The sequence below is a fragment of the Sapajus apella genome, unplaced genomic scaffold (genome assembly GCF_009761245.1).
Source record: "Sapajus apella isolate SASKATOON/1434 unplaced genomic scaffold, GSC_monkey_1.0 scaffold181, whole genome shotgun sequence".
Taxonomy (NCBI): Eukaryota; Metazoa; Chordata; class Mammalia; order Primates; family Cebidae; genus Sapajus; species Sapajus apella.
In genome coordinates this window covers 72,461-96,476 of record NW_022437121.1, presented here as the reverse complement: position 1 = coordinate 96,476, position 24,016 = coordinate 72,461, and the positions used below count along the sequence as shown (strand labels likewise).

Below are 24,016 nucleotides of genomic sequence, written 5' to 3'. Positions count from 1 at the left end.
CTCAGGTTCTGTTTCCTTTTGTGGCCCGATACTAACAACGTTTTCTTAAAGAAAATGTTTTCTTCTAACATGATATTCTATGCATTGCAGAAGATACTTTCTTTTGCCTTTTGATAACTGGCCTAACAGATTTTATATTTTATTGAAATAATTCCTATGCCGTTATTATTAAGTTTGTTTTGCTTAGGAAAAACTGAGATTAATTTTTTTTTTAATTAAAGTTATTACATCCTTGTATCTTCCCAAAGGTGCTTTTAAAGTCCTTGCAACATTGAGTTACAGGAATTTGACTCCTGGGTCTAAAATGAACACCAAGTCCTGCTAAATCTTAAACATTGACAGCAATTAAAGCCTCATCTTCAGGCCCAGTAGAAGATGCCAATCAAAATAAATTGCATTCCTGAGGCACAGGGCCAGAAATTAAAGCTATTCAACTCCTCAAGGTCCAGGGACTATCCCAAAAGAGATAGGCATGTGAGATTATAAGAGCCAACTTTGAGAGATAAAATAAATTCAGTTTCTCTGTAAATTAATCATTAATGTCAAAGTCACACTGATGAAAATATGGGCCTCTGTGTCAGATTAACAAGGTTTTCTTGAAACAATAACTGACTCCTTATTAAAGGTTATAAAGGCTTATGGAAGTTATATCTTATGATCAGGATGAAAATTTTATAGATTGTAATTTTGGAAAACAGATCTAATTGGCTTCATGATGTTATTAGGGCTTATTGTTTGGAAAATTAAGTTTCCTGTCTCAAAGAATGAAGGTGTTTGATGTTTTTTTTTTGAAAGCCTTATCACTTTGGTCAAATGAATGACTTATTTTACAATGATCTGTAATCCTATTTTATATCAAGTGTTTTAAACCTTTGATATTTAACAAACTTTCCAAAATCAAATTATAAACTATGTCTTTTTCTAACCTAATCCTTTAAGATATTATTAATAGGTTCCCTAAAGTCCAAAAATGACATATTTGGCTTATTTGGTACAAAAATTACACAGGAAGCATTATCAAATATAAAATGGTGCTTGGTTTTCTTTGGGGTGTATTTGTATAAATATGTCATTTATATGTATTCCAAAATTATGGGAAATTCCTGTAATTCTGATATGACTTAATGAACATTATCAGTAATGATCATAATTGTTATGTTAAATTATTTTGTGCCAGAGGAAGCAAATTTCCTTGTCAATTGTGTCTTTGACTATGGGTGCCCTAAAACTTTTTGTCATCTACAGACAATTATTGTCTTGTTTTGGTCTTCTTTAGAAGGTGGTTTTATAATCAGCTATTAAACTCTAACAGGTGCTCTTGAATGCTGGTTTCTAATAACTTTATAGACTGTGACATCAGAATAGAGGAAAAACTTTCAGGACTCATGGAGAGCTGAAATGTTCATGAATATCAAGCAGAACAGGAATTAACTGCATGGACTAAACTAATAGAAATGTGAAGTAATCTTTTTGACTTTTTGCTTAAAACATTGCTGATACTTTGTTTTGTTTTTCAGAGTCAAGAAAACTTTAAGGTATTTACAGTTTTTAACAATTGAGTAAAGTATACTTCTATGGAAAAAAATTGGAGCACATTTGTTTCTCTCTACCTGATTTCTACAGAATTTGGAAACTATTTGAGAGTATTCCTGACTTATGACAATACAGTTATTTGCGTAAGTGCAATAAGAATCTGTTTTCATGGCTGGGCGTGGTGGCTCACGCCTGTAATCCCAGCACTTTGGGAGGCTGAGGTGGGTGGATCACGAGTTCAGGAGATCGAGACCATCCTGGCCAACATGGTGAAACCCGTCTCTACTAAAAAATACAAAACTTAGCTGGGCGTGGTGGTGCGTGCCTGTAGTCCCAGCTACTTGGGAGGCTGAGGCAGGAGAATTGCTTGAACCTGGGAAGTAGAGGTTGCAGTGAACTGAAATCACGCCACTGCACTCCAGCCTGGCACCTGGCAAGAGAGAGACACTCTGTCTCAAAAAAAAAAAAATCTGTTTTCATTTGTTACAGGACACAATTGGAGAAATTGGTTATTTTACTAAGGCTTTGACTGGAATGATGTGCTTTCCTTTAAGGACTCAAATGTGACTTATAGAGCCAATGAAAGCCCCCTGGAAAAACTGGCCTCATACTTTTGTCTACACAGTCCATGTACAGGACTCTTGACCTGTGTAAGTAAAGAGTGTCACTTTCTGACAGGCCCAGGACCTCCAAATTTATCTTCAAACCTCAAAAAGACAATAATTCACCCAACTTATAGGCATTCAATGGTACAAATCCATGACTGGATTCAGCTTTACAAAAGTCTTATCTGAGATTCCTTCTATGAAACAAAGTTCCATCAAAGCCAATTAAAAAGCCTATGTAAAAAAATAATTATTCTTGGTGCACTGTATATAATTAGGCCAAGTATAATAAAGCAAACGAGTCCTACCATGATTCCTCCTTAGTTAAAATGGGAAGCTGGATAGAAAAACTATGTTTCAAAAACTACAGTACAGCTGTTGTTAGATTCTTGTCTTGCCTGTTTTTCAATTTTTGTTATTTTCTACAGTTTGGATGAAATTCTAATTTTTGTTGGCTACAAGTCTTCAAACTAATGTTTTCAATTTTTTTTCCTTCTTTTTTTTCCTACTTTTCCTAATTTGGAGTCACTGAAGATTAAGCTGTGCTTTCATAAACCCTGTGAACTGAAGCTAGACAACTTAAACTTCAGAAGAAAAGAACAGCAACCTATTTACATACACACACCACTTTCATACCTGCCTACTGATGTACGGACTTCAGAGTAATGTGGCCTATATTCATTTCCCAGAATTGTTCTTTTGTTTGTTGTTGTTTTTCTTCCTCCCTCCCCTACTGTCTCTTCACAGGACATGAGATTTCACAAACCTTCTAAAAATGAGCTTTCCTAATAACTTGGGACCCACCTGTCTATGAATAAACCATCCTAGCCACGAGAGATCAGATGGAACCTGATACCAGAGACTCGTTCTCTTCTAAAATGCTTTCTCCAAAAGATTTTAAAAAAGAAAAAGGGGGGAAATATGAAAGAAAAATATCTTGGGCCCCCAAAATCACTAAGCTTAAAAGGGAAAAGTCAAGCTGGTAACTGCTTAGGGCAAACCTGCCTCCCACTCTATGCAAAGTCACCCCTCTACCCACTGAGATAAATGCATGTCTGATTGCCTCCTATGGAAAGGCTCATCCGAAACCCAAAGGAATGCAACCATTTGTCTCTTATCTCCCTATGACCTGGAAGCCCCTCCCCACTTTGATTGTCCTGCCTTTCCTGTCCAAACCAATATTCATCTTGCATGTGTTGATTGATGTCTCCTGTCTCCCTAAAATGTGTCAAAACAAACTCTGCTCTGACCACCTTGGACACACATGGTCAGGACCTCCTGAAGCCACGTCACAGGCGTGTCCTCAACCTTGGCAAAATCAATGTTCTAAATTAACTGAGACCTGTCTCAGATGTTTGGGGTTCACTCTGGCGTGTGGCTGGAGCTCAGTAATTGTTATATGGGTGCATTTATAAGGTCATTGGGTTCTCACAACATCGGGGCCACAGGTGGTAATTTCATGCCACATTTTACCATGGGGAAACTGAGGCTAGGAGTGGGGGCTCCGTGAGTGCAGGCCTGCCTGGCTCTGAGCTGCGCTTATCCCAGCCAGACTTCAGGCTGGCCCCAGGCAGCAGAAGGGACTGGACTGGGGCCATCTGTACCTGAGCTACAACCTCAAAAGGGGGCCATTTCAGGTGGGGACTCACCATCTGACTCGGAGGCGGCCCTGAAGATCAGGTAGCTGCTGGGCAGGGGTTGTGTGATGGAGCCCACGCTCTCGCCTTTGGGGCCCTGGAGAGACAGAGATCAGGGTGTCACCCAAGGCAGCACCCAGGGCCAGCTGCATAGACAGGTCAGGCAGAACCATGCGAACCCACACCCAGGCCCACCTGGACACCCCCAGGGTCATGGGGCCACCAGGTGGGGCCAGGCACCTGGCCAGGTGGACACCTGGCTGCAGAGAGGCAGGGAGGTGGGGGTGCTCTGCCCTCAGCTTTTCAGCTCTGAGCCTCCTGACTTGGGGTGGCCAGAATCAGCAAATGCACACCCAGGATGCCCAGTAACATTTGAATCCCAGAGAAACCACCAGTAGCTTGTTGATGTTAAGTTTTCCCATGCACAGCTGGGGTCATAGTTGTGTGAAAGAACCCTGATGTTTCTCTGAAATCCAATGTAACCAGGTGCTCGGGTTTCTCTGGCTTCCTACCCCAGTTAGACTTGGCAGGGCTGCCCCAGCTTAGGAGGGGTGAGGGCCGGGCGCTGTTCCTCAGCCACCCCTGGGGAGTGGCCACTGTCTTCCCTCCTGGACAGCAGCTGGGTGAGGGGTGGGGGTAACCTTGCTGCCACCCTGCCACGTCTGTGCAGCCTCCTGTGTGCTTCGCATAGAGGACCCAGAACCACATCTGATCCCCCGGCCCCACGTGGAGCTCAAAGAAGGTAAGAGACCTGCCCAAGGCCCCGAGGGGCCCATTTTGGACTTGACAACTGGCTGGGTCCGCCCTCCAACGAGGGCGAGCCCCTTAGCCGTGGGGGGCCTCTGTCTTCCACTTCACCCCCCAACAGCACCTTCACGGCCCAGACAGACTGGTCCAGCGGGTGGAAGAGCTTGAAGCAGAAGCCGTCCTTCTTGGAGGGGCGCTCGATGAGCTCACAGCAGTGCAGCAGCACCGTGCCCACCCACTGGCCCACCTTGGGCGTCTTGTAGATGAGCAGCACCCCCGGCTTCAGCACGCACCACAGCTTGGTCCAGCTCTTCAGGGTGCCGCGGATCTGCAGGAAGGGTGCTGCTGTCAATGCCCGCCCTCCAGTGCCACCACCCCTGGGGCATCTGAATGGCTTGGTGGGGAGCCGGGCACAGACCAGGGTGGGGTGCCGAGGGGCCCTTCTCTTCCCTCACTCCCTCACACCAGCTCAGAACTGGCCCCTTCCTCGCCTCCCCCCACCCACTCCCTGGGGTGGTGTCTTGTGCCTGCCTTGTGCCCAGGCAAGGGCCAAGCCACAGCGGGCAGTGCCCCAGGACTCAGAGTGGAACTCAGGGCAGGGTCCCCGTCCAGGTTTTAAAAGGAACCCATGTGCTATGGCAAATACAAAGAAATACTTGGCGGCAGGGACGGATTTCCTTATAAGGTTCATGTAGGTCAAGTTCAAGATCAAGGCCCCCAGGGACGAACCAGCAATGAGTGGTGTGGCTGCGGTAACTGGCGGCTCTGTACATTCTGAAACTAGTTGTCACTGCTTTTCTCATTCTAAATATTTACTTTTGCACCTAACTTTTGATTCGTAATTTTGGTATGTGGGTAGAAGGAGCCCACCTGAGCCAGGCTCTCCAGACTCCAGGGGCGGGCACACTTATCTGGTATGTACTGCCTGGCAGCCTTGGAGTTGGGCAGTTTTACCCCCACTGTGTACAAGGGGAAACTGAGGCTCAGAGGCTGAGTGAATGGTCACAGTCTCCGTGAGGTCTGAACACGGGACACCTGGCCCTGATGTGGGGTCCTCTCCCAGAAGCCGGAACGATGCCTCCCTCCCTGGCACCCTCTGCCCACTGGCCAGGCCCCACCTTACTTGGAAATGGAGTCTTTGCAGACATAATCAGGTGAAGATGGGGCTGCACTGGAGTAAGGCGGCCCTAATTCCTACCACCGGTGTCCTTATAAAAAGGGGGAGACACAGGTGGGTAAGCAAAGGCCGCGTGAGGACGGAGCAGAGGCTGCAGTGATGCGGCCGGATGCAGGGAAGTGAATTGCCACCATTTTCAGTCACACTGGGTGTGTGGTCCTTTGTTATGGCAGCAGCTCGGTGAGTTGTGTCCCGGGCGGCCGGAGGCCAGGTGTCACCTACCTTCAGGCTGTCGGCCATGATGACCACGCTGGGGTCCGTCAGGGCGCTGAGCAGCTGCCGCGTGGCACGCTTCTTCTCCTGCCGGTAGTTCTCCTTCTGTGCCTGGGCCGGGGCACCCGAGGTGGGTCATAGGAGAAGGCGCTGAGTTGCCCCAGCTCCTCCCTTTGCAGCCCAGGGCTGGGTCCAGGGGCAGGGACAGGAGAGGAATCAGGGGGCATGGAGGTGACCAGGGGCAGTTTGTACCCCTCCCTTTGACGGGCGGGGAGGGCGACCTCCCTGGCTTGGTGGCCATCGGTCTGACAATGACATGACTGTACCCTCCCTGGGCCCAGGCTCACCTTGAGAGTCTCCTTCTTGGTGACTCTGGCAGTGGGGGACACACACTCCTTGTCTGACCCGTTGCACAGCCTGTACTCTGCCTGCAAGAGAGAGAGAGAGGGTGCAGGGACAGGACATTGGGGCCAGTCTGGGGCTGGGAGCTCAGGTTGGCCTGATGCCAAGCATACGAGGGCAGAGGTCAGAGAGGGTTCTCCGCTCTCTTCCTGCCTGGTACCCTCTGTCCCACCCACCAGTACTTCCAGGGCTGCCACGGGGGGATGGAAGAACAAGGGTGGCCGACTAGAGCCCCTCCACGGACATGCCGGTGACAGGAAGGGACCCGCCCTCCTGGGGCACCTGCCAATGTAGGGCTGGGCAGTCGGAAAGTAGGAAAACGTGTGAACATCAGGGTTCAGGGCTGACTTCCCACGGGTCTGACTGAGCCCTGAGGGACAGCCCTTTTTGAGGGGACACCTGGGAGGCCTCAGGAAGGCGTCAGGGTGCCAGAGGGTGGAGCTCGCAGCCGGGGAGCTTGGCGGTGGTCGGGAGATGGTAGCCACAAGCGTTCAGGCTGGGTCTCTGGACGCCAGCCCTGCACCCACTCAAAAGAACCACTTTTCCGCCTGGCCATCCCCCCACGGTATCCAACACACGCCCCCACGGTACCCAGCACACCCGCCTTGGCCGTTACACGGGCCCAGATCTGGGCAGGGCCGACATACACGTAGGGGGTGTGCAGTGGGGGCACCCGCCCCACCCCTGGGAGCCGGGGGCAGGGGTCAATGCCCAGGCCTGCACCCGTGCCCAGCACGTGGCTGACTGCATGGGCCAAGGGCAGCAGTCCCAGGACCTTGGAGCCAGGAGGGGCCATGGTTCTTCTGCAGATGGGGAGCCTGAGGCCTGGCAGGGACGAGCTGGGACACAGAAGCGGGTCTGAAGGCTGCAGTCCAGACAGCAAGCTACGACCCAACCCCCGCCCCCACAGACTCCTTCCCTGTGGTCTGCAAGCTAAGAACAGCTTCCACAGTTTCAGTAAGTTGAAAAAGAAAATCATAAGACTATTTTGGGAGATCTGAAAATTACGTGAAATTCAAATGTGGAGTCCCTAAAGGAGGTTTTCTTGGCAGAGGCGTGCCGTCCGTCACACGTGTCTGCGGCTGCTTTCTCGCTTGAACTGCGCGCTGAGTACCGGGAACGGGGCCTGCGCCATGGCAGGGCCTCCGGGCCACCTCACCCTTCCCGGAGAAAGCGTGTCTGCCCAGCCCAGCTCTGGCTGGGTGTCTGCGGGCGCTCAGCACTTTCCAGCAGAGTCTCCAGGGCCAGGAAAGCCTCCCTCAGGCCTCCTCCTGGCTGGAAGCCCCAGGCGCTGGTGCCCGCCCACCACCCAGTCATGATGGTGCCAAGTACGAAGCTAACACCTGTCCGCTGGGACACACCAGGTCCTGCTCAGGTGCTGCCCATATTCACCCCCTGAATTCTCCAGCCATGCATGAGGTGGGGCCGGTTGTTGTCCCATTTTACGGCCTGGGAAATCAAGGCACAGAGAGGTGAAGAGCTGGCAAGGGTCAGGGCACGGAACGGTTCCATGGACTGGCGGTCCAGCAGCGCTGGGTGCCAGGATTGGCCTTAGACGCCAAGCTTAGAAAGTAAAGATGCCAGTGAAGATGCCCACAGAGCCGGTAAGGGCCAGGGATGAAGTGAGTGCTGTGGCTCTGCCATCCGTGCGGGGCTGTAAGCACGTTAGATGCCACAGCTCAGGTGGTGATCATTATCAGCATTGTGCAGAGGAAGAGCCTGTGCAGAGAGGTCCAGACACCTGCCCAAGGTCACACAGCTCGTAAGGAGGTGAGCTGGGACTGGACACAGGCAGTGTTGCTCCAGTGTGGCACTGTCTTAGCCAAGTAAGAGCATCAGGTTTACAAGACGAAAAGGGCAAAGGACGGGCCCTTGGGGGGCTCTGACTTGGAAGGAGTCTTGGAGTGATGATGAGTGATGAGGAGGAGCTGGATTTGAGTGACGAGGCATGCCCCAGACCTGGCCAGGTGACGGGCCTCCAGGGACCCCAGCTGGCAGAGAAGGTATCCTGAGTTGCCCTCCTGGGAGTCCCCTGAGATGGGGTCTTGTTCACGGTGCCCTTAGCTACCTTGGCACATGCTATTCCCAGCCTGGAATGCTCTTCCCTGTGGCCGGGTAGCCCCTGCTCCTTTCCTAGGCTCCCTGAGCTGCTTCCCCAGAAGCAGGACAGTTCATGGCCCTGCTGGCACAGGTCCTGGTGACACACACCACCCTTGGCCTGCCCAGGACTTTTGCAATACAGCCACACAGCCGTTCACAGCTGTTTCTGTGGTGAGGTGATGGCTGTCTACGGCTCCCACCAGGGGAGGCTTCTACCCTAGCACCCATTCGCACTGGCAGCTGGGGCTTGGCAAGCGTCTCAGATGGATGGATGGATGGACGCATGAACCTGCTGCCAATTCCCCTCTGCCCCGCTTCCCACCAGATGCAGCTGAATGGAGCTGTGCATGTTTCAGGTCACAGGGGAAGACAGGGGCAAGGCTGGGGGACACAGGATAGAGCACTTGTAACCCCTGCTCCCCAACTGGGCATGGCACTTTGGGGTCTGGTCACTGCAGCCCCTGCCCGGCACTGCAGAGAGTGCCTTCCCACTCCTCCCTCCCGCAGGCCAGGTGGGCACACAGTCCAGGCACGCTGGGCCCTCCGTCACTCCTCAGGCTGCTGTGCATCAGTGCACAGTACAATAAGGAAGTGCCCTGACAGATCGGAGCTGCTGCTCAGAACCGTGCACTTCAACCTCACCAGAACTTTGCAAACTATAAAAATTATTTAAAGATATAATTTAGAACAACCTACGGAATGGGAGGAAGTCGCTGTAAATTGTGCGTCGGGTAAGGACCTGGTATTCGGAATGCATAAAGAACTCTTACAGCTCAGCACCAAAAAGGCAAATAACCCATTCCAAAAATGGACAAAGAACTGGAATAGACATTTCTCCAAACAGTATATACAAATGGCCAGGAGCTGCACGAGGACCTCAGCGTTGCCCGTCATTAGAGATGCAAACTGAACCCACAGTGAGAGGCCACTTCGTGCCTACTGGGACAGCTACCGTCATAATGCAGAAAAGAACAAATCAGAAAATAGCCGGCGTTGGTGATGAGGTGAGGAACTGGAACCCTGTGGCCGTGGGTGGCCGCAGAAGATGCCGCAGCCTCTGGGAAGGAGTTTGGCAGTTCCTCCAAAAGTTAACCAGAATTCTGAGAGTTCTGCATTGTCACGGAATGACCACGTGACTCAGCGATGACACTCTAGGTTTACACCCGCGAGAACTGAAAACTGATACTCAAACACACGCACACGCGTGTTCACAGAAGCACCGCTCACGACAGCTAGGAGTGAAAACAGCACGAATCTCCAGCGGCAGCCCTCCCGGAGCAGCACGGCCTGGGACTGGGAGCTGTTTTCCCGGAACGGGCCGGAAAGGCAGGCTCAGCTGGCTGCCCTGCTGTCCTTTTCCCCAGCCATTTCCTGTGGTCCCCCAAGCCAGGCTCTGGCCCATGGACGCTTCTACGCCCAGGCTCTTACCGGTGGCACCTTTGTGGCGGAGATTGGGGTCGGGGGCCCTTCATCCCTGAGCAGCGACAGGCCATTGGGCTCCATGTCCTTCCCTGCAAGAGAGCCGCGGGGGTGAGGACCCAGGCATGGTAAGCGGGGCCGGGCTGCTCAGGCCCGCTGCCCGGTGTGCTGCAGGCCAGGGTGGGTGCGGGCGGCCCTGGCGGGGCAGGGAGTCAGCTGGAGGTGGCAGCAGCAGCAGGACACTGCCTGAGAGGTGTGATAAATACCAGTGACCAGGAGCTCTGGCAGGGCCTCCAGGACCTATGGGGAGGAAGCTGGGGCAGGAGCTGGCGGGAACCGGCGTCCTGGGCCTGCTATGGGGTGCATATGTCTGTAAGGCCAGAGCCCCCGTTTTCAGACAGAGAACGTGGCATCCAGTCTCAAAGGCTCACGGCAGGTTGGGTACCCTGGACCGTGCATCCCTCTGGCCAGATGCTGTGGCCCCTTCATGCTGGGCTCTGGCAGGGAGAGCCTGTCCCTCATCCCACCCTGCTGTTCCTCATCCCGCCCTGGCAGGCCGGGTAAGGAGGAAGGAGGGGTGAGGGAGGGGACCCGAAGTGTCCGCATTTGCTCCTGGGGAAACGGCCTCCCCTTCCCTGGCTCTGTCTGCTTTGGAGCCAGTTCCCCAAGGCACGGTTCATGGACACGAGGAAGGAGGGGATGCCCACAGGGGAGGCCTGAGGCCCACCCCGGTCCCTGGCACGGAGACTTGGAGGCTCTGAGGGCTGGAGTGAGCCCCATCCTGCCGAGGCCACAGTGACAGGCCAGCAACAGGTTGGCTGTGAGGACAGATGCCCACAGACCAGTAGAAGGCCTGGGGCCTACAGCTGCCCTTCCCTGACAGCCCAGGGCGGGGACCAGGTGGGGACGAAGACCGGAAAAGCCAGGACAGGGCCTGAGGAAGTGGTTCTGTCCGAAGGTCCTGGACCGTGGCCACTCAGTCGTAGAACACCGCGGCCCCTGGCCAGGGGTGGCTGCTCCCCGACCCGGGAGCCCTGCTTCCTCACCTACAGAGCGCCGCGCCCTAAGCCGGGTGCTGGGGAGCCCAGCAGGAGCCCTTCCCCCCGGGGCTCGCTTTCTCATACGGTCCTGGGGGCCTGGCCTGTGGCCGCCAGCAAACCACTCCCCTGAGAGTGCTGCCTCCTGGCCGGGAGGGCTCGGAGGCCCTGAGCACTCAAAGGGACAGGGTGCAGGTGCCCTGGGCAGGAGGAGGCCAGTGCTGTCCTTCTCCTCGAAGCCTGTCCACACCCACCCCACTCCCCTGGCCTGGGACCTGCTGTCACCGTTCCTCAGAAAAGGCCCCTCCCAGCCTGTGCTCTGCACTGCCAGTCCCTCCAGAACTGACCCGAGGCTGGGACCCGGCCCTTCTCTTCCCCGGCTCTGCCTCTCTAAGTGCCTCTAAGGCTCCAGCCAGGGTCAGCGTGACAGCAGAGAATACAGGGTGTGGGGTTTACCCCACCGGGTGTCCAGTGCCCCTGCCTGCCAAGGGACCTTCAGCAAGGCCATCTCTATTATGGGACCTGGTTTTTCCAACTATTGGGTGGGACTTTGGCTGGGACCATCCCCAGGCCCCTGGATGGTGGGTCTGCCCAGTGCTCTCCCACTATCCCCGGGACAGGGCAGATGACCATGGCCAGGCAGAACTGCAGAGAGGCCCCACAGGCAGGTGCCAGCCCCTGCCTCCTACCCGTTGGGGGAGCAGGGGAGGAAGAGCTGGGTTTTCTGGGGGACAGCAGTCACAGCTCAGCCTTGGCTGGGGCAGGGGTTGTGAATAGTCAGGTGCCAGGGAGGGGTCCTGGAGCGTGGCAGCATTGGCGGGCAGAGGTCCCGAGTCTGCGCGCTGGGTGCTTTACCCACAACGGCATGAGGACAGGCCTGGCTCAACTGTTCCCTCCCAGAGCCCAGGACCTGCGTGCAGCTGGAAGCAGGTACTAACACGGTCCCATTGTACAGATCAGTCAACTGAGGCCTGGAGAGGTCAAGTAGCTGGCCTGGGGTTACCCTGCCAGGCCTGCGGCTCAGGCCGCCCGTGCCTGGAGCCTGTCTGGGATGACTGCACCACGTAACTCCCGACACCTGGGCTGTGGAAGCCCCCTCCTCAACCAGATGGGCTTCACCTGGCCCCGAAGGAAAGGCCAAGAAACCATATCACCTGGTGCTCTACCAAGCTGCAAACCCTCTGATCATGAAACCCGCACAGTCCCCGGCATGGAGGCTGGGGACCCCCACGGAGGGGCTGGGCTGCCCGGGGTCACCCCACCGGTCCAAGCTGGGGGCCAGGCTGCCCTGCCTCGGCCGCACTGACCTGGGCTGAGGGAGTCGAGCTCATTGTCTCCGCCAAGGAGCAGGTTCCGAGTGAGCTTCCGAGGATCGACTTTCTGAGGGGTGGAGGAAGGCGGGCACAGGGAGAAGCGGCGCCGGAGGAAGGCCTCCTCCTTCATGCTGTGGGCGCTCGGGGGCTTCTGGAAGGAAGGAGGAGGAGGAGCAGAAGGTTACCGCCTGGGAAGGAACTTGAGAGCCGCAAGCTGGGGTGCCCCCAGCTGGCACCGGTCCCCTCTCAGGGGTCGTCTGAGGCAGGGTGAGGAGGGCCTGGGCCCTGCAGCCTGGCAGGAGGGCTGGACGGAGTCCTGGTCAGAGGCTCGTCACCCCCCCCACCCCGAAGACATTCCTCTTGGAACCCCGCCCAGGCTCTGTGAGACCCTGGCCACACAGCCAAGCAGGTTTTCCCGCTCACGTTTCTCTCCCAGGTGATGGTGGGGGGGTCTAGAGCCTGTCTGTCCATAAAGAAGACGTGTGGGGGCGAGACCAGGTGGCCCCTGAGCCCCAGGGAGTGACTGGCCCGCCATCCACCTAGGGGTCCCTGGAGCCCCTCCCCACAGAGCACCTCTGGTCAACCCTGCCTGCTGCTTGGGTGCCCCAGGGTTTCAGTTGCACCCACATGCACCCCTGCAAGGCAGAGAGCTCTGGGCACTCACAGCCAGGCGCACCTGCGTCCACACCCAGCCTAAGACGTTGTGTTCCCAGTGGGAGCTTCCTTCCTGCTTCACAAAAGAGGGAGGACACACAGCCAGGCCCCCGACACCCGCCAGCCTTGCTCTCCCAGCCCCGCTCACTGGCTTCCCCTGTGGGTTCAGAAGCGGGTTTCTTGTCTCCTTCCCTGGAAGGAGGTTGGCTGTGGACAACAGGCAGTCCCCTACTGTCCTGTTCCCCTCAGCCCTACCCCTAGCGGTGCTGGGCCAAGCAGAGGAGAACTGATTGCAGTGACGCCTTTGCAGGCACTTGATGCCGACGGCTTGAAACCCACCAAGGCCTCAGCCCATTTTACAGATGAGAAAATCGTGGCTCACGGAATGGAAGGCCTCAGCCTGTAATTGTGACCTGGCAGGACTGGCAGAGCACCCCCTCCGGCTTCTAATCTTGTGTCCACTCCCCAAGGATGAGCTCCTTAAAAACTGCTATCAGTTTTCCTCCTCCCTGATTTTCTGGGGCTGCTTCCCACCACGTCTCTGGGCAGGCCAGTGGCAACCTGCCAAGCCCGGGCCAAAGTACTGCATTTCTCCCATGGCCCTGGGTGTTCCTGGGCGGGGGCCTCAGATGCTCAGAGCCTCTCCTGCTGTGGTTTCAGGAGTGGGTTGGGTGGCGCAGGGTGTCCGTGGTCCTGGGCTCTGTCCACTGACCCAGAGCCCCCTCTGTGGCCCCGAAGAGTGGGAAGGGGCTGCAAGACTGCAGCCAGGTTGGGCCAGCCCCTCCCTCACGCGGCACCTGTCTCAGCTCGTGACCTTGGCCAGCTTCCACACAGGGAAACCGGCTTCAGAGAGGCTGGGTTTCCACCCAGGTCACAGAGCTAACAATCAGCACAGCCCGTCCTCGAGCCAGGTGGAACCGATCCTAAAACCCAGCTGCTGAGCGTCCGCCTGCTCAGTGTGCCAGCTCGGCTCGGCCAACCTGCCGCAGGGAAGTCCCGCCCCCACTTGTCAATCTCAGCAAACCTGTCCTACTTGTCCAGGTGTGGCTCAGGCCAGGAGCCAGCACGTGAGCAGAGGCCGGGCTGACTCAGCCAACCAGCTGAGATCTTCTGAGCACCCAGGCTGGGCTGGGCACCGGGCGGCCAACCTGAGTCAGCTGCGATCCTGCTCTCAGGACCCAGGGAGCTCCGGGATGTCCCCGGCAGCATGGTGACGGTGATGCCCAGGTAGGTCTCCCCCACTTGGAGCCTCCTGGGGCAGGGAGAGGGGCTCGCAGCCCAGCCGCAGCTGCCCTGTCTGACTGTTTGCTCCAGCTCCGCCTGGGCCAAGGTGCGGAGGGCATAGCGATTTTGGCTGCCTTTCTGCTCAGACCCTGCGTGCCTCCTCCCAGCACCACTGACAGCAGTGGGACTTATGAGTCTGTGAGCGCCATCATCCACTCAACTACACAGCACTCCCTGGCCCCCTTGCGCCCATCCATCGATATACACACGCATCTTCCCTTCCATGCATCCACCCACCCACCCATTCATCCACCCATCTTCCCATTCTCCTTCCCTCCCTCCCTCCCAGGCATCCATCCAGCCATCCAGCCACCTGCCCTCCCTCCCTTTGAGACCTCCCTCCATCCACCTGCTCACCCATCCACCTATCTGCCATCCCTCTCTCTCTCCATGAAGCTTTCCAGCCAGTCAGTCGACCAGCCCAGATCCCAATGCCTTCCCATTCACCCGACACTCAGACACATCCGAGATGGTATTCAAATAACTGAATCACTGATATGCAGCAGACGCTCACCAATCCAAATGCAATGCAGGTGTGTACCAGGGACTCTCGCGCGGTGTGCCAGCACCCCCTGACCAGTGTCCAGTGCCCTGGGCCCTGCAGACCACCCCTGACCAGCTCACACAGGCTGGGGGGCAGCTCTCATCACAGGGCATCCTGGTCCATGGAGTCCTTCTGGAGACCCCCTCCCTTGGACTTCCTGATGTCTTACAGCTGACAGGTGCCTGCTGAGTGTCCCTATATTGTTATCTGGTGAGGGGAGGTGTTTTGTTCATTTTATTTTACGTTTAAATTTTATGTCTGAGGTGGAGTTTTGCTCTTTTGCCCAGGCTGGACTGAAGTGGTGTGATCTTGACTCACTAATCTCTGCCCACCCCCACCCCCCACCCCCAGGTCCAAGTGATTCTCCTGCCTCAGCCTCCCCAGTAGCTGGGATTACAGGTGTGCACCACCACACCCAGCTAATTTTTGTATTTTAGTAGAGACAGGGTTTCACCATGTTGGCCAGGCTGGTCTCGAACTCCTGACCCCAGGTGATCCAACCGCCTGGGCCTCCCAAAGTGCTGGGATTAAAAGCGTGAGCCACCGTGCCTAGCTTGTTCATTTTAAAGGTCATATCTCCCCAGTGGCTCCTTGTGGCATTCAAAACAAATCCAGTCTCATCTCGTCCATTCCCCAAGCCGTCCCCATCACCCCATTCCCCACTGTTCTGTCACCCACTCTGCCCCAGTCACACTGGCCCCTTTATGTTCCCTGAAAATGCTGAGCCCATTCCTGCTGAACAGTCCTGCCCACCATCTCCGCGTGGCAGGGCCCTCCCCGAATTCCACCTTCAGCTTAAATGTCACTCCCCAGAGGGCTCGGCCACCCTGGGAGTTGATCTGGATTCTCCAGCAGCGCTGGGAGTCCTTGGAGGGCTCGACTTTGCATTTCTTTGTTCTTCAGTCACTGTCTTCCCCCACCAGATACAGTGCAGGTGAGGGGTGGTGGGTCTGACCGATCACAGCCCTGTCCCAGCGGCCGAGGCAGGGATATGCGGCAGGTGCTCCTGTGTGTTTGGATTCACACAGGCTGCCTGTCATGTGTCACACGGCTCCGGGGTGGAGACCCTGAGTGCTTATGCAGCAAGGGTTCCCCAGTGGAGGCGCCCGGGGCACCCACCTGCCGCCTGCCTCCCTCCCCACTGTTCCTGAGGTCTCTAGGTCAGTCACGGTCCTCAGAGAGGTGAGCAGGGTTAGTTTCGGGGCTGCTTTCCACTGGGACCCTAGTGAGGTTCCCATCCCCCGGCCATCTGCCACGCCAGGCGTTGCCTAAAAATCAAGGGAGAGTTGGCATCTGCAGGGTGTGAGCTGCTGAGGAATGAGGCTGGCAGGACCTTCACCCATGGCAGTGAAGGCTGAAGGCTGGGAGCCCCGGGGAGCACAGCGCGCATGGGAACCGCCCATGAGGGGAAGGAGAGAGTGAGGGAGGGAGGAGGGAAAGAAGGATGAGGGGAGAGGGAAACAGACATGCTGGTGAGACCACGCGACCTGGGACCTGGGATCCCACTCAAGCGGAAAACTCAAAATGCCCTTGATCCCCGAGGGAAGCCCCAGGCCAGGCTCCAGCCACGAAGGGCTCCAGGTGGACCCTGTGGGCCCAGCCCTCAGGCCCTGGATTCTGCCTGCCTGAGGCCACCCAAGGTTCACATGAGGGTCACTCTCATCAGCCTCCATGCCCTGGGGGGCTGGCCTGTCCCTGATGCCAGCAGCACCTTTACCTCCATGCCTTGGGGACTGGCCTGTCCCTGATGCCAGCAGCACCTTCACCCCGTGACTCACTGCTCATCTGTGCACAGCTGGACCTCAGCCTGTAGCTGCTGAAGCCTTTTCTGCCCCTGTGCCCGGTGCAGTCTGTCTCCAGCTGTGGTCTCTCCTGTCCCCACAGTCCTGATGTACACGTGCAGGAGGGGACGCTGTGGGGCCTGGGAGGAAGGAGCCCCCGAGTGCCCCTCACGTGCTGAGACTGTCCCTGGGGCCAGAGAGGGAGCTTGGGCAATTCCAGTCTAAAAGGTCACGTTTCTGCCTGGTAGGGCCCCAGCCCTGAGACCCCAACGAGGCTCACTCTGGAGGCCAGGGAACAGGGCATGGCTGGGGAGGAAGGCAGGGCTGGGGGGGTGGTCACTAGATGTGTGTGGACCCCAGTGCCCAGCTCTGGCCAAGGCTAGGAGGAGGGACAGGTGCAGGCCTGGAGCTCAGCAGGAAACAGGCAGGCAACCGGTGGCCGGGGAGCCACCGCCCGACCCCAGGTCCAGATCAGCCACCAGCTGCTGTGCAGCCTCCACTCCTGGGGGCTGAGGACGTTTCCTCTTCCAACGTCACGCCAGGTGCTGGGTTGCCTCGTGGGCCTCCAGCTGGCCACCAGACAGGACGGGAGGGGCCTCCTGCGCTCCTCCAGGGGCCGTGTTTCCCACTGCGGCCGTCTGCTGGCCGCCCAGCAGAGCATGGGGGTTGCATGCGCCTCGCGGGAACAAGTGTCCCCTGCCTGGGGGAGCGACAGGTTTGGCTCAGCTGCTGGGGAGACCTGGTGACCAGGGTGGGGTCGCTCTTCCTTGCCCAGAGTGAGCCAGCCCCACCCCCTAGCCTGTGACGCTCAAGGTGAGGCAGGGCTGGCCCCAGGCCCTCCCCCTGCTGGTCCCTGCCCATCTCAAGGGCTGCTCTGCCCAGCTGCTCTTCTCAGTCACGACTTTGTGCCTCTTTGGGCCTTTTGGAAAGTGTGGGGGGGGGGGCACCAAAAGGGAACGCTCTGGACTTGGGCTGGGGTGGAGACCCACACACTGTCCACGGAAAGAATGGGCTCTGAGCGGAGCCTCCTCTGTCACCTGGTGGGAGGGGCCGGGAGCCCTTGGGGGCTGGGCTTTGGTGGCATAAGAGGATCTCCTCAGAGGTCTGCTGGGACTTGGGGGTGGGGTGGGGGTGATCCTGTGACCCAGAGAGGGGCTGAGGTCGAGGGTCTGGGAGGGGTGAGTGTGGATGGCGGGTATAGGTCCGTGGACTGTGCCAATCACCAGCCTGGGAGAGCTGGCAATCCTGCCCCTGGTCCCGCTAGGCTGGAGGGGCACACGGGGAAGGTCAGCCCATGGAAGGTCCCCCTTTCTCTGCACCCCAGCCCCCGAGCTGGGCTTTTGCCTCTGCCTGGCCCCCGCAGGGGCTCCTCCTCCTTCCTTGGAGACCCAGCCTTTTGTCCAGGCACCTTCCCCTGCTGTCGCTCCTCAGGAGGAGGCGATCCCCGTGTCTCCTGGGAATGGAAGTGCACCCTGGCTGTGCTTCACTTTGGCCTGGTGGGTTCCCCAGGGCGGGGCTGGGCGGGGCTGGGCTGGGTTCCACTGAGGGCATGGGCCCTGCCAATTTCCTTGACTACTCAAGTGCCTCTGGACCCAGTTGGGTGGGGCACACACAGGGCCCAACGCTGCATCTCTAGAATGAATTCACTTGTGGCTGCAATGGGATCTGAGAGAGGCTGGAGCTGCTGAGGGCTGGGGAACATTCTGGAAGGCCAGGGAGCAAGTGGGACAGAGAGCCAGACCCGTGGCAGCTGGGCAGAGGCCGTTCCTGAGGCCTTCCTCTGGACAAGGCGGTGGATGCCCAGGCAGGCAGGCGTGGGTGCCCCTTCCAGATCCTCTCCTGAGACCCTAGCAACCTTCTCGGGCCAGCCCCAGACTCCTGCCCCTGCCTGTGCACAAGGCTGCCCAGGGCAGGTGGACACGTGTGGCTCTCGGGGACCAAAGGTGGCCGTGACAGTGTCGTGCAGCTGCTGTGCTCCTGAGGCTAAGACACCACGAAGCCATGGCAGCACCTGTACCCACCCCCTGCAGCGTCCCACCCACGCCCTGAGCCACTGCTTGATCACCCTTCCTGTTGACCACAGGCATCTCCTGGTCCCCTCCTCAGGGCTCCCACTTCCTCCCGCCCTGCTGAGTTTCCTGGGCCACCTAGGAGTTGCAGAGGGGACAGAGACGAGGGCACGGGAAGAGTGTGAGCTCTGAGTCTGGGCTTACCCCCGTGCCCCCGCCACTTACTGCATAGGGTGGAGCAGGCTCTTCCTTCCGTTTTCCATGAGTGGCATGAAAGACCCCTCCCACCACTGGGGGGCAGGAGGCCCTGTGGGGTGCCAGCCCAGAGCAGAGGGGGAGGGACAGGTCAGGTTCTGCCCCCCCGGGTGGGCCCTGTGTCCCAGAGGATGCTTGCCTCTGGACACCTGGGGAGGGGCCATGCTCTCTAACCCCAGGCCGAGGCCAGCTGTTTGGCAGCATGGAGCCCGGCCCCCTCAGGGGCCCCACCCAGAGCCAGTGCCCATGGTCCCCGGCATCCCCCAGCTGCCTTCCCATCGGTTATCTGGCCTCCAAAGCGCTCCCCACACCCTGCCTCCCTCCCAGACGCTCACCTTCAGGATGGGATAAAGGGATTCTTGTAAAAAAAAAGGTCACTGGCGCCTTGTCAGGCCACATAGAGCCATCAGCTGGGGCCACGCTCAGCTGAGCCTCGTCCAGGGGCAGACACTGCCTCCCTCCTGGGAAAGGCTGAAGCTCTGGGAATGAATCCAACCGAGTGTGGACTCACTCCGCATCCTCCCTGGGCCCAATTCCCCCCTCCCCCCGCAGAGGCCGGGGACCACAGAGCTGGGGAAAAGGGCCCAGCCCAGCCTCCAATGGCTCTGTGACCTCCGCTGGCCACATTCATCTCTCAGGCCCTGTTTGTAAGTCAAGGCTTGCTCTGAGCAGGGGAGGTGATGTCCCAGGCCCCGGGGAGTCACCTGTAGAGGTGAGAGTGAGCCCAGCCCCAGCCACCTCCACGCCTGCGTGGCCTCCTCACCCACAGCGCAGAGTGACGGGGCTGGACCAAGGTGCACTGGAGAGGAGAGAAGGCCCTGGCGGCTGGAGTGCCCATCAATTGGCAGAGGCCAGAAAAGCAGGAGCTCACAGCCAGCCTTCAGCAGCAACATCCGGCGCAGATACTTCTGCCTAAACCAGGTGGTTCTTTGCACATGGGATGGAGAGGTCAGTGGGTTCCAAGGAAGGACAGCAGCCATCAGTTAAAGGGCAGCAGCCATCATGTCAACACCATACATTTGCATTCCAGAAAGTTGCTAAGGTCCCAGTGCAAGTGACCATGAGGATCCTGCTGTGAGGAAGCCACCCAGGCCTCCTGAGTCACCCCAGGGAGACCACAGCAACAGATGCCCTCCCTGAGAGCAGACACCAGCACAAGGAACCAGGCTGCTGCGTGTGGGTGGAGCAAATGCCCACTGCTAATGTGGGCAGTCTGACCACCCCTGCAGGGGCAGCAGCCTCTTCAGAGCACCACGGCATGGGCTTCAGCTGTAGCATCGGGGCCCTGGGGGCTTGGGACAGAGGCTTTCCCAGGGTGTCTGCTGCACTGATGGACGTTAAAGCCCCCCAGGACCTCCTGGGTGTTCTATCCCTTCTGAACAATTCTCAGAATGCTCTCGAGGTGTGGGGAGCAGGGGTCAGCATCACATTTTAAAGACGCAGTGGGCCGGGTGTGGTAGCTCACGCCTGTAATCCCAGAACTTCGGGAGGCTGAGGTGGGCGGATCGCTTCAGCCTAGGAGTTTGAGATCAGCCTGGGCAACATAGCGAGATCCTATCTCTACACAACTGAAAAAAAAAAAATAACCAGCTGTGATGGCACATGGCTGTGGTCCCAGCTACTCGTGAGCTGAGGTGGGAAGACTGCTTAGCCTGGGAGGTCAGGGCTGCTGTGAGCTGAGCTGTGGTCATACCACTGCACTCAGCCTGGGCGACAAAGTGAGATCCGCATCACACACACACACACACACACACACACACACACACACACACGCACGCGCGCGCAGAAACTGGGACCCCAAGAGGGGAAATGGCCCATCTAAGGTCTTATGGGCCACGCTGTGCCTGGAATCCCCTTGGCACTGTGGAGATAGCTGTGGAGGTGCAGGGGAGGGCAGGCGCCCCTCTGGGGAGACATTTCTCAGAGGCTGCCATGGAGGGGGTGAACCTCAAGAGGGGCGCAGGAAGTGGTCTGCCCTGCTGAGGGTGTGGCGCTGAGCCTGGGTGTTGTCCGGGTGACTCAGCTGAGTCCTATGCCTGTGGGCCCAGCCAGGCCAGCCTGTCCCCTGGCCCTGTCCAGCTGGTCTCCTGACTGACACCACTGAAGGCTCAGAGCAGCTACCGGGTCAGCTGGCCTGGGTACGCACCCCACCCCACCCCCCGTAGCCGACCACTCCCCCACTAGCCCTAGAGGCCCTGGCTGTGGTCCCTGAGGCAGGCATGGCCCCACCACGTCCCAGCCAGACCCTGCCCACCTGTCCCAACGGAAAGGAGACTGATTTTCAGATGCAAGCTGCAGCCAGGTGGCAGCCGGGGTCAGGTGGGGAAGGGGTGAGGGGGCGCAGCCATCACTTGGAGGCAGTACAGCCGGAGGGAGGGGCCTGCTGGGGCTGTGGACTCAATCTCAAACCAGCCACGCCACGCCTCAGCATTCACACGGGAAACAACAGGGACCTGGGCCCCAGGGGAGCCTGGACACCCACTTCCAGAAGACGCTCGCCTGCCAAGCCACGGGGCTGGCCTCTGTTCTAAACGTCCTCAGGCACACCTGGGCCTCTTCCCCGTGGTGCCCGTGCCCCCTCGCCTGGCCCTCCTGGGGAGGCTCCTGGGCTCTGGGCACCACCCCCAGTGGAGAGCCCTGCAGGCCGCTGTCTACCCAGGGGTGGGGACTGAGGGAGAAGCGGCTGGGCGCAACCGCCTAGGGACACGGGGCTGAGAAGCGGGCACACCACTGTGTCTCCTCATCTGGCCCCAGCCTGCTCATCCTCCTAATTCTAGGGCAGCTAGGAGCCAGGCACGGGGGCAAAAACTCCAAGAAGACCAGAGAAAACAGGGGACGCGGCCGCTGTGGGCCAAGACTGAGGTCTCTACAGCCTCCAGGGGCACCTGAGCGCCAAGGGCAGGGACTGGGTGACCGGCCGTTGCTGACACCGAGTGGGGAGCCTGGGGTGCCAGCAGGCCCACACTCTCCCCCAGACCCCTCCGGCCAGCCTCAGTCTCCCCCACTGCCTACCCACATGCCACCTCCGTCGGGACCTTCTGCAGCTGTTCCTGTTCTGGGGACCCTGGGGTGACAGCAGGCCCAAGGTTGAGTGGGCCTGATAGCTGGGCAGGTAGAAGCTTCCAGCTTGGAGGAGCATGTGGTGAGCGGAGACCAGGAGGCCGTGCGGGAGGGGCGGGGACACCCCCCGGCCTCCCTTCCTTCAGGCCCCACTTCAGCCTTCCCTGCTGGGGTCCCTGTGGCCCAGCCACGCGCCCTGAAGGAACACCAGCTCCTAGGGTACATTCACTCGCAGAGGCTGAAGTGGTGGCAGGGTGGGGTGCTCAAGCCTGGCCTGCGTTGGTCCTTCTGTCCTCGTGTCCAAGGACACCAACGGGAGCTCTTCCCTGCAGCCCCTGGCAGGCCTGCAGAGGTGGCCCCCTGCTGTCAGAGAAGCCACCCTCACAAGAACATGCATCTTAGGCTCAGGGCCCACCGAGGGGCTGGGCAGCATGGGAGTGGCCTCTGCTGCCGTCTGCCAAGCAGCACCTCTCTGCCAAGGAGGTCCTCCAAATTGCAGCCACCATCTGAGGCTGTATTAACAGAGGTTGAGTCCTCAGAAGGAGGGAGGGAATAATTACAATGGAGCCTCCCTGGGCAGCAGCTGGGTTCAGCCCTGGGTGCCTCAGGAAGGGGCAGCCCACAGCAATGCTCTCTCTGAAGGGCCAGCGTGATGCCATGCAGGAATGATGCCAGCCAGGAGTGACAGACACAGCCAAGCTCTCCCCCATACCCCTCGGGCTGGACAGGCAGGGAGGGGCTCACAGCCGGGCCAGGGCCAAAGTGGCCCAGGAAAAGCCAGCACGGCGTTTTCTCCTGCGAGGCCTTCCGGGAACTCAGGGGTCCCGGTCTGATGGGGAACATAGCCCTGACCTTGTAGCCCACTTTCAACCCTCCTTGCCCGTGTAGGGCCTCCCCCAGCAGAAAGAACCAGGCCCCCCGGCAGTGACCTCTGCCCGCGCAGGTACGTGGCACCCCAGCAGTGGACAGGCATCGTCGTCCTGGCTCCCCTCCCCCGGGCTCACATTACCCAGAGCCTTGTTTCCAAGACCAGAGAGGTCATAAGGCCGCCCGCTGCCCACATGCCCCATTCCAGCCCTCCTTAGGATCTGTGGGTACCGGGGCAGCCCCTGGGTGTTTCAAGGTGAGGCGTCCCACCCCAACCGCCAACCCCCATGCAGGGCTGCAGCTGGTGCTCCAGGTCAGTCCACAGGCGTGACAGCCCAGGGGGCCACCTCGGAGCCCCTCCTTCCCCGATGCCATCTGTCAAGGGTCAGGGGTCACAAACTGCAGACAAGAAGACACAGAGCCTGGCAGGTCGGACCCTGGGGGCACGGCTGGGGTGGGAAGGTCAGCCCAATGCCTCGGACGGAGAGGGCCCCAAAACAAGAATAAAAGCCACCCTAACAACAGAAACAGCCCAGTCCGCCCGTAAAGCCTCACTCCAGGCCGTTTCGAGCGCTTCGCTTCCGTCAGCCGCCAATCTGCCCCCCGCCCAGCAGACAGGATTGTCATCCTCCCTGTGTGACACAGGGAGGGCGCCAGGGGATGGCACTGAGTCGCGGCTGCTCCAGGACCCGGCACAACGTCCCTTGACGAAGCGCCTCCCACTCTCCTGGGAACGGACCCTCAGGTCCTGCATCCTCTGTGAGGCTCTGTAGTGGGGAGGGCGTGGACTCCAGAAACCCCTCCTGCCCCAGCAGGCAGGCCAGCCCCGAGCCTCCTTGTCCCCCTCAGAACGGAGCTTCCAGAAGGGCCCCCAGTCTGTCTCACACAGGAAATGGGAGGGTCTCAAACACAAGGATCCCAAGTCTGTCTTCCGCAGTGGCGGAGGGCTTGCCAAGGTGTTCGGGAAATGGCATGAATGGGGTCCACTTTGGGCTGGGTTGCAGAGAGGATGGGGGCTCCATTGTGGAGGGGACGGGGGTCTCCACTGTGGAGGGGATGGGGGGGCTCCATTGTGGAGGGGACAGGGAGGGCTCCGTTTGGCTGACCTCCCAGGGGAATCCTTCCATGAACAGAAAGCTTGTGCCTTGCTCCGTGGGCTGCTACACAAGATGCCCATGCATCCCGCGCTTTGCCAAGGTGCCCATACCACCCTTGCACTTGCGTCCTTCCCTGGGCACAGGATGCTAAATGAGGTGGCAGCAGGAACCCCCGCCCGCTGCCCCCCACCTACCCAGTGCAGGACTGGGAGGATTCTAAGCCTTGGAGGAAAAAAAGACCCCAAGAGCACAAATACGCTGTTTTCCCACTTTCTCCCCACT

The 24,016-nt window shown here is 58.1% G+C and overlaps 1 protein-coding gene across 1 annotated transcript in view; it reads right to left on the bottom strand.

Annotated features, from left to right (window-relative positions):
• OSBPL5 (oxysterol binding protein like 5) overlaps positions 1 to 24,016 on the bottom strand; it is a 62,252-nt gene that overhangs the window by 28,205 nt on the left and 10,031 nt on the right. The window contains exons 3-8 of the mRNA XM_032268471.1: positions 12,178 to 12,334; positions 9,843 to 9,925; positions 6,260 to 6,340; positions 5,922 to 6,023; positions 4,647 to 4,850; positions 3,788 to 3,872 (exon numbers count right to left, since the gene is read on the bottom strand). Of these exons, the coding sequence (XP_032124362.1) occupies positions 3,788 to 3,872; positions 4,647 to 4,850; positions 5,922 to 6,023; positions 6,260 to 6,340; positions 9,843 to 9,925; positions 12,178 to 12,313 (691 nt within the window). The 5' untranslated portion in view covers positions 12,314 to 12,334. The remainder of the gene's footprint in view (positions 1 to 3,787; positions 3,873 to 4,646; positions 4,851 to 5,921; positions 6,024 to 6,259; positions 6,341 to 9,842; positions 9,926 to 12,177; positions 12,335 to 24,016) is intronic.